At 49.9% G+C, this 9,910-nt stretch overlaps 1 protein-coding gene across 4 annotated transcripts in view; it reads right to left on the bottom strand.

Annotated features, from left to right (window-relative positions):
* The window catches only part of UCKL1 (uridine-cytidine kinase 1 like 1), a 41,050-nt gene extending 31,502 nt beyond the window's left edge, over positions 1-9,548 (bottom strand). For 2 of the 4 annotated variants that reach the window (XM_075118673.1, XM_048819959.2), the window contains exon 1: positions 9,431-9,548. In XM_075118673.1, the coding sequence (XP_074974774.1) occupies positions 9,431-9,501 (71 nt within the window). In that variant the 5' untranslated portion in view covers positions 9,502-9,548. Of the gene's footprint in view, positions 1-1,025; positions 1,109-9,430 lie in introns of those variants that run through there. The other 2 variants (XM_075118674.1, XM_075118675.1) reach the window with 1 other exon arrangement.
* Positions 9,549-9,910: the final 362 nt, after the last annotated feature.

Here is a 9,910-nt window from a genome sequence, read left to right on the forward strand (position 1 = left end):
CAACCACAATCCTTCCTCCAAACAGGACTCCAGATTAAATCCCGCCCACCTAATCCCACCTGCCCTGATCGGGGGAGGGGAGAGCAAGCCCCAGGGATATTCCAGTTCCTTTACCAGTGTGAAACACCACAGTGCAATTCGTTCACCGGTGTCCCACAAAGCTGTCTGTTAATCTTGGAGAGTAAATCAACTGCACTCCTGTTGGTGATTGATTTGTTAGCCCCACTCTGCTGCAAGATGGGAATTAGTTGTGCAAATTAATATTGGCACAAACTAAGGTAGCTTTTCTTTTGTCACTCAATTTACTCATCATACAGGGGGGAGAGGAGAAGGATGCTTCCAATTTTAGTTCAGACTTTGCCCCTTGTCTCAGGTAGTCCTAGGGTTTCCCCCTTTTAAAATTTAGTTCCTTCTATCCCAATGCATTTTGTGCTTCAAACTGCCATTGATTAGCTTTAGGACCAGCTGGCATCATGGACAGGATCAGACAGGTTGAGAGGCCAAAGAGAAGACACACACACCCCCACCCAAAGATTGGGCCATCTAAAAAGGCAGCAGGTTTAATTTTCAGTCGGAAAAAGAGTTCACACACTTCCCAAACACTCCCAACCCGGGGGGAAAAAAAAAAATCACAGTTTCTCCTTCCCCCTAACAGCCAGTAAAGCTCCTGACCTTGGATCCAAAGCCAGTGAGTTAAAGGGGAATCCCACCCCTGTTTGCAACATGCTAAGCCTAACCATTGAGCCAGACTCTCTTCCCAGCTATCTTCCTCCCCCGCCATAACAATAGCCACCCCTAAATCCTGCAGCAAGAGGAGCTGTTTTGCACAGGTTTCACCCTGTGTCCTAGGCAAAGCTGCTCTCTCTCTCCCAGCTGCTGTCTCCAATTTCCCAGCCGTCTGACAAACAGGCACGATGCTTTCGGGTCCGGAGGTGCTACGAATTCATTCGCAGGCAAACAGGGATTTAAAAAAAAAAAAAAAAAAAAACAAAAAAAAAACAAAGCAAGCAAACTACGACACTCACCTGCCTTCAGCCCCAAGGGCCCAGCAGCCAGATATCCCGACACCCGCATACATCGGGGGGCTGCTCATTCCACCCAGCTGCTGCAGAATCAGTCTCTAGTGGGGGGCAAGGGAGGGATGGGTTTCAGGAGTTTAGAGCGTGTGTGTGTGTATTTTTTGGCTTGCCTGTCACATGGCCGCCTGAACGGCACTAACGTTGTAACAGGGCTGCCATGTGAATGAAGCACTCTGGAGAAATGACACCAGCGTAGTCCTGCGTGGGGCTATTCCCTACCCCCAGAGAGCCTGTGGGGCTGGAGGAAGGGTTTCAGACACCCAGCACGGTTTCCTTTGAAATCTTAGGGGGCTGGGGTGTTAGTGAAGGGCTGGGCAAAGAAGACAGTGGGAGGAGAGAAAGCACCAGCAGCAGAGTCCTGGAGCGGCCAACACGCCTGGGAAGAGGATCACTTATCCTGGAGATTATGTTCATTACCTGATATTAATAGCACGGACGTTGTTTAAAAAAAAGACAGCAGCACCTCCTCTTCCCCCCACCCCTCACCCCGACCAACAGACCGGCGGCTTGGGACAGGGCTCACTCACCTGCTACTGACATTCAGAGTCTGGACTCACTGGGGGAAGCAGCGAGGATGCCCCACTGCTGGGGTAAGTGACGGGCCGACTCCCCCAGCCCAGCAATTGTAGCAGCGTCTGGATAAAGAGAGCTGCAGCTGGGGCTGTGGGGGGGAGCCGGGGTCCTTCGGAACGGATCAGAGCGAGTGGATTAGCTGGCCCATCCCATTGCTAGGGCAGATAGTCTCCCCCTAGGGAATGAGTAGACTAATACCCAAACAAGAGCCAGTGGGGACAGAAGAGACTCTCTGTCCTAAGCAGCCGATCACCAGAAGCTGAGCCGGGGTATTAATATTGCCCTGGCATTCCTGGGGCAGACCCCAGCTCTGCAGGGGAGGGAGCCAGGAGCCCCTAGCCTCCTGGCTTTTGGCTACAAATTCAAATTCACTCTGAGCAGGGAAGTTATGAGGAGCTCCCAGCTTGTGGCCGAGCCCGTTGCTGGAGGTGGATCTGCAGCTGCGGAGGTCTCCTGATATCCCCTGACCTGCCTCCAGCCCCAGCATAAACAAGTCTGTGAAACTCAACACCCCCTGCCATGGGTAACCACGCAAACAAGACACCCCCTCACACGCCCCTCGCCCCCCATGCACGAGGCCGCTGCATTCTGCACTCTCAGCCATCCTGCTGCCAGGTGCTTTATGCTAGCCCTGCCACTTCGACAGCAATTTTCCACCTGCTGCTCCTCTCCCAGCTTAACACATCCTCCCGGCAGAGACAACAACACGGGAAGGAGCTGTACATGGGGAAAGGCATGGGGCCATGTGGCTGGGCCTGGGGAAATACCTGACTGCCAGCAGATGCCAAGGGGCAGCTGAGGCATGAATGAGCATCGGAGTACAGGAAGAGGGGAATTACCAAACTGAACACAGGGAGTGAGGGGAAGTGTGAAGGGGGGAGGATTCTAGGCAAAGGACCACAGACGGGCTGGCACAGCAGAGCTGGTAAGGGTTGGGGGACTAGGAGCATCAGGATACAGAAGCGTTCAGCCACTTAGCAGCAGGTGTCTGGTGCAGCATACGGGCTGTATACACCTTCCCAGGGCACATGAGAGCCTGCCAGGCTGTGTGCCACACATCCGGGCCTTGCTCCGAGGTCACCGGTGTACGTAAGACTGATGTATCACCAAAGCAAAAGGGACGTTACTCGAACAAAGAGAAAAGACAACAAGTTTGGGGTAAACACCCATAATAATTAGGGACTTTCACCCCTCACACGGGCAGTGATTATGATCCAGATTATGAATATTAAATAAGCTTCCCCTGCCGCCCCACAACGCAGACTGATCAGAACTGGGGTCCTGATTTGCTCCCCTGGACTGAAGGGCCCAGCTCCCCGGGACAAAATTTCTGATCAAGTTTTTCCTTTGTTTTGCACCCATAACAGCTGCCTCCGGCCAACCCTCCCTAGGAATTCTGGGTTTGACTTTTGATAACCTAAGTGCTTTGAAAAATGGAGCCGCCAGGCTGTGGAGAAGAAGGGGGCCAAGAGGTGCGTTTGGAGAGCGGGAAGGGCAGACCAAAAGAAGGCCCAGATCAGAGGGGCTATTCCGTACACCTGAGGGGACAGGCATTGAGCATTTGCTCCAAGTGTGCCAGGAATGTGGGTTTTAAGAACACTGTAGCCCTGTCCAGCACAAGGGGCCCTCGATCCTGTTTGGGGCCCTTCAGGCACCAGTGCAATACAGATAACTTTTGTGAGTGACCTTTAAAGGCTGTAACGCACCTCTCTGAGCTGGTTTCCTTTGCTGAGGCAGGTACGACACTTCAGGTGCTGATTTTCAGGAGCCACCACCCCGAATGGTCAATGCAAGCTGCGGGGTCTGAAAGCCCAACTGCAACGGTCTCAGATATTTCAACACTCAATGGCCTGCTGCACTGGTCTCTGGAGACAAAGGCCCAACTCCGAAACAAATAGGAGTGTGCACGAGAGTGGGTGAATAGGATTTCGGGGCACTGGGATCCTAGTCTAGTATGGAGCACACAAAACTATAGCACCAATGCCCAACAGCTAGATTAACAGAAGAGAATGTTACCCTGAAATATGTATCAAATCACTAACACTTGGACCAATGAGGATATGTAAAGAAACAGACAAAAAGAAACTGCCCCAAACCCCTGCTTGAAATAACAGTAAAACTGCGACACATGGCCACAGGGAAGGGAATTCAAAGGTAAAGCTGACAATGCGGCCCTAACTCAAGCCATTATACTGAGCCATCCCCCCTAAATAATGATGCCAATCGCACGGCAGAGTTGGTGAACTTCAAAGGAACATGTGGAGAACTTTTCCCGCGCTGTAATTTTATTTTAAACTCCCTCGTGCCTGTAAAGCCCTTTCAGAAGTTTAAAAATAAAATCTTTCCCCGGTGATTTCTATTCTTTCCCATTAAAGAAAAAGACATACAAAGCTCCCCACCAATGCTTCATTGTTCTTTACAGCGAACATCAGAGCCTTTTTCCGGTCTTTGTCTCAAAGGCAAAATGACGGGGCTTTCACCTATTCTCCTGACAAAGTCTACTCCGCAGTCTAATCTAGCTCCTAATTTAGTAAGAGTCAGACAAAATCGCCTTTCTTCATTCTATGCTGTGGTTGTTTTAAAAGTATGCCAAGAACAACATTTTCCATCTTTGCAAATAGTCTCGGACTCTGAACAAAGACTCAGTGGCAGTCCACAAGAGGAGTGCATCAAATCAAATCTAGTCTGAAGGCAGTTCTAAGGACTGCACTTTCTGGCAACATAGACTGCCTTCCAAAGAGCTCGCGGACCTTCAGGAAGAGTCTGAAAGGAATGATCAACAGCACTGTCCACCCCAAGCAATATAGCTGCATTCACACTAGGAAGAGCTTTGCTTCCATCCCATACCGATATTCCTTTACTGCCAATGTGCTTCCGGTGTAGATGTAGCCCAGAAGGGCTAGAAACTTACTTTTAAAAAGAAATGCAAGCCGAGACTCTAACGCAAGCAAGTGAGAATGAGGTCGAAGACCTGGGACTTGGAAGCCCTCCCTCCCCTAAATATAGCGACACAATACAATAATCAGAGCTGACAACCTGCGTCAGAAGCACCCACGTTTCCTCCAGTCAATTCATCCAGCAGTGGCAACGGGTTAGTTGTGAAAATCAAAGAAGGCAGATTTAAAAGAGATTTGAAACAGGTTCTCTTGTTAATTTCGCCCCATTGTTCCTTGACCCTCTTTAAACAATCCCTCCGCCTCCTTGGCATGCGTACCTTTCAGATGCTTGTGAACTTCCCTTTACAGCTGGTTAGGCTGATGGGAGCACAGCAACTCTGCTCTTAGCTGGCCTCACAAGCGGTGTCCGAGTGTAAGATACTGGTCATCATGTCTATATTATATTAGTTCTACGACTGAGAGCCCAAAGGCCCTTGGGTGGGTGTAAGTGAAATGCAGATGCTGAGGGAAGGGTGTTCATAAAAGTGAGGGATGGTCTGTGTCTGGCGTTGCACACTGACTACTAAAATGGCCCAGACATTATCATAATAGGACATGCACTCAATATAAATGCTAGAGTCATGTCTCCCCAATTTGCCTTCATTCCAGCATGTTCATGCAGATTTTGGGAAAATGCTAATCATTTATTTTTCCTTTAATTTTTAGGATAAAGCTGAAATGAACCAGGGTTCTTTCTCTTTTGGTCACCATGACCCCAGTCTTACAACTGGATCCATGTGGGCCTTCGTGTCCATACATGACCCCAGCAGGCGACCACCCACGTAGATCCAACTCCAGGATCAGGGCCTGTGTGCGTGAACCAGTTATAGTGGGCCCTGCTATGAATGTAGCATTGGCTCACACCGCTGGCTTGGCAGAACACACTACGTCCTGTATAAACCCTGTCTCACTTATTTCTTCTACTGACCCTCCATGACAGAGTGGTGGATGTCACAATCCAAAAGAGTGGGGGGGGGGGGAGAGAGATTCGGGAACTGAAGGACAGCCCCCCACCAGACTGTAACAATTGTACACCACGACTCCAAGCCATTTGGGACCTTATGCGTTTGTCAGGGCCAGATCCTCAGTTGGTGCAAACTGACACAGCTTCATTGAGCCTGGTGGAGCGAGGCTGATTTGCCGGTGAAATGACAGCAAGAGAAGGCCTCTGAGACTAACCACCGGCCGGACTGTAGCCCTGCCGCCTGCTCAGACTCCTGGGCTGCGTTAACACTGAGGAAGAAGCTACCTCTGATCCTTCTCGTCACACCCATCTCTCTCCATGACAGCCCCATCAGCACAAAGCATGAAGGGCCTCTCATCCTTAGAGAGGGACACCCACCTTTGTCTCTGCACACAGGAGCCTCTGCTCCAGGGTGGGTGCGTAAGAGAGACATCAGCAAACAATCAAAGAGTCTAAAGGACACATGCAAGTCCCCTGAACTCCTCTCACGCAGCTGCTGGGTGCCCATCAGACTGGGGCCTCACCTACATTAGAGAAACGTGCACCGGTGTAACCACGTTGTCGTAGTTACGCTGGTGGGGCAAACTCCTAACAAGGATGCATGAGGCTAATAGAAAGCAGGGCTGAAACCCGCAAGCATAACTGGCAAAAGTAAATAATTGTTTTCATGATTGGGACCAAGAACCGAAGCGCTCTGCCTCGCCTAGCAAAAAGCTGAGCCCTAAGCTGTGTGTGCAGAACTGACAGGGTAGACGCGCTTCTTCCCTCACTGAGCCTCCCTAACAACAGAAAGGGAGCGGAGTCCTTCCCCCAGCCCTCCCTGGCCCCCGCCAGCTCATCAGAGCAGCAGCTGCAGCCCAGGAGCAGAAGGGAGGAGCTCGGAAGTAGCGTTCTGCATCCTCCCACCGCCACGACCACCAGAGCGAGACACGTAACTGTGGCTTGGTGCGTGCAGTGCTAACCTGCCCCAAGAACGGGGAAAGGGAGATAGGGACAGAGTCCCGTTCTCCTGGTGAGAGGCAGGACCCAACTCCTGACACTGGCAGAGCCGCTGGTACAGCCAGTCCGGATCACCAGTTGCACAGGATGAAAATGCTCCAGAGTCCAAAGAGTTAAAAAGTTTCCACTCTAGAGTATAACCAGCAGCAGCACCTTAATCTGCGGCTCCGGACACGTTTATGGGGATGGTACTAGCACCCCCTAGTGGTAAATGTCCAAATATTTAAATACCACAACAGAGGTCAACGGTACCACCACTTCCTTCTATGGCAACACCATTCCACAATCATGAAGCAACTTGAATGCAAAATTCATGCCCACGGGGAAAAAATGCAGAATCACTGCTGCTAGCAGAGAAGAGAGCCCACGCCTGGCCAGCAAGGAGTGTTTATATAAGGCAAATCATCGAAAGGAGCTCCATTCACTGAAAAATCAGGGGCCCGACCCGCCACAAACATACACCACATTTCCACTGGAGTGACTCCCTTGAGTGTGATGGAATCATTATTCCTCTACCCCGGTGTAACAGAGGAGAACCAGGCACCGTGGAATAACACACGCACATTTGTTTATCCTCTGTTAATAACTTTGATTATCAAAGCTCCATGAAGTTCAAAAATAATGCACCCTTCTCACCACAGTTTATGATCTGTTCATTTTTGCATTTCTGACAGCTTGGACACAGGAAACCATGAGGTCAGTGTAACTGATACCCGACTACCTGGTTAAAACAGCCATTGTTGTACAACCCAACTACTCATCAGCTTCTCTAGCTATTACTCAGTAATGCACTTCCTTCCTCTGGTAAACTCATTGTGTTCATAGGCCCCATTTGACAGTTGATGAAACTGAGGCACCAAAAGGTTAAGGGCAATGTTTTCCAACGCCGGGGCCTGAGTCTCTCTTTCCCTCCAAGTAAGTGGTCTGTTTGTCATGGACTCAACTGGAAATCAGTGCGTTCAGCGTCTCTGAAAAACCTAAGCCCCCAAGTTTGAAAGATTTGGCCTTAGTGACTTGCCCACAGTCACACAACACGTGGCTGACTAATTTGGAGCAAAACACATGGGAACTCTGGACATCCCCAGGGGTTTGCTCGAAACACTAGACTAGGGTGCACTGCACTGTAGTAAGCGTTACTTTGCAGCATTTATTATAAATATCGTTTGTAGACACTCATCATAGAGTTCTGAACATTTCACCTCTAGAGCTGGTATATTCCATGCATGGTCTCAGACCAAAGAATTTTTTTTTTTTTTTAAGAAATTTTGAGGAAAATCCATCCACCCATTTTTCTGTTATGTGAGCAGGGAAAAAATATACACACGTCTTTTCCAAGATGGCAAATGTTAAGACACTTTTTGCAGTGCAGGATATTTGGAAGGGCACACATGATTTGCAAACAGCTAAACTTTAATATTTTCCAGAAAGCTAATCCTCAGGGCAGTTTAATCTGTTGACCATTTTACAAAGCAACAAGAAGGAAAGTGACTAATTCCTTGGTTTTGTGTATGCAGACTAGAACCCTTTGCTAATGTTGAGGTGTGTGAAACTAACACCCACTTAGAATCTTTCCTCACTGAAAGAGTTCAACACAGAGATCGTTTTCACAGTTTTCAAGATAGCAACAGATAAAGATTTCACAAGTGCAGAAAGGTTCCAGTTGTGTTTATAAACATCAGGTGAAATCCTGACCTCTCTGAAGTCAGTGGGCGTTTTGACATTGACTTTGGGGAGGGGGGGGACAGGGCAGGAGAGGGTTTAGAATTTCACCCCAGAAGAACAAACTGCAGATTTTATAACCCTTGCAAGAGCAGTCTGTGATGCGTACACTGGTCACCTCTAAATATTTACAGTTGAGATTTGCAAGTAATTAAGGGTACCACACTATTCCCTAATGAGTGCAGGGCATATCATGCTATCATTTACACTGTAAAAAGAAAAGGAGGACTTGTGGCACCTTAGAGACTAACAAATTTATTTGAGCATAAGTTTTCGGGAGCTACAGCTCACTTCATTGGATGCATTCAGTGGATTTCATTTTTTCCACTGAATGCATCCGATGAAGTGAGCTGTAGCTCACGAAAGCTCATGCTCAAATAAATTGGTTAGTCTCTAAAGTGCCACAAGTCCTCCTGTTCTTTTTGCGAATACAGACTAACACGGCTGCTACTCTGAAACCTGTCATAATGTAAAACTGTATGGTTCTGAATAGTGACCCCCACAAAAAGCATGAAGCCCGCTGAGCACTCCACCGTTATCACAGAGCTCATCACAGGCATTTGGAGCTTCATGCGGAGAGCTGAGTTTGAACTCAGATCTCCTGTACTAACCCCAGATTCTTGAGTTTAAGAAGAATCTCTACTAGCAAGGTAGGGCCTCTGACACCCAGGCAGCTGAGCAGGCCTGATTCAGCCCAGTCCAGGGCAGTGGAAACACAAACACTTTTCACCCTGAAGTATCCCCAGGGCGCTTTCCAAATGCTCTCCATGCTGCCCCACTGAAATGCAGCCAGCTCAGGTGCACAGCACCTTGCAAGCCAGAGACGCAAGGGAAAGTTTGGACAAGCTCCCTAGGGCAAATCCTGCCCCCTGGGAGTGCCGGGGAGATGGTTAATGCCCATGCAGAAGAGACAGATCCACCGCGCTCCGGGGCTCCTCAGAAAGCCCCCACCACAGCAAACTGCAGGGGCAAAGTGGATGCATCTTGAAGCCTTCCCCTTGGAGAGCTCAGGGGAGCTTGTCCTGCCTTGCCTGGACTCCAGCCCTACCAGCCTTGCCCTGGCAACCGACTCCGGCGCAAACAAGCCACAGAAACACCCCCCTCCTGCACCCCAAAGAGCCCCCAGGGGCCGCCCCTGGCTCCCCAGTGGGCCCTGTTACCTGCCGTCTCCTGGCGCTCCTCTCTCCTCATTCACTCCCTCTCCCCCACCATCACCGGCGGCTGCAGCCATCGCGCCTCGCGATCAGCTGTTGGGAGAGGGGCTGGGGCGGGACGCTCCCTGCGCCCCAGGGCTTCATGGGAGTTGTAGTTCACAGGCGGGCGCGAACGCGCTACTCCCAGAGGCGAGGAACCCATGGGTGGACTACAACTCGCCGGAAGGGTGGGAGCCCTTTGCATCATGGGAGTCGTAGTTTTTTTTTTTTTTTTTTTTTTGCAGGGGAGGAAACTTAACGACCGTGCAAGGAAAGGAAACTGAAAGGGCGGGTTGGAGGTCATGGGGTGCAGAGCAAGGAGATGGATGCTGCTGGCCACACAAAGCCCTGTGGTGGGTTTAAATGTAAAAAGAGCTTGCAAAGGACCAGAGCGTGCACTAGCGAGCCTGCAAAATGCCAGAGCCATCCGCCTGCAAAATATTAGAG

Source organism: Caretta caretta, chromosome 13, assembly GCF_965140235.1.
Source record: "Caretta caretta isolate rCarCar2 chromosome 13, rCarCar1.hap1, whole genome shotgun sequence".
NCBI lineage: Eukaryota > Metazoa > Chordata > Testudines > Cheloniidae > Caretta > Caretta caretta.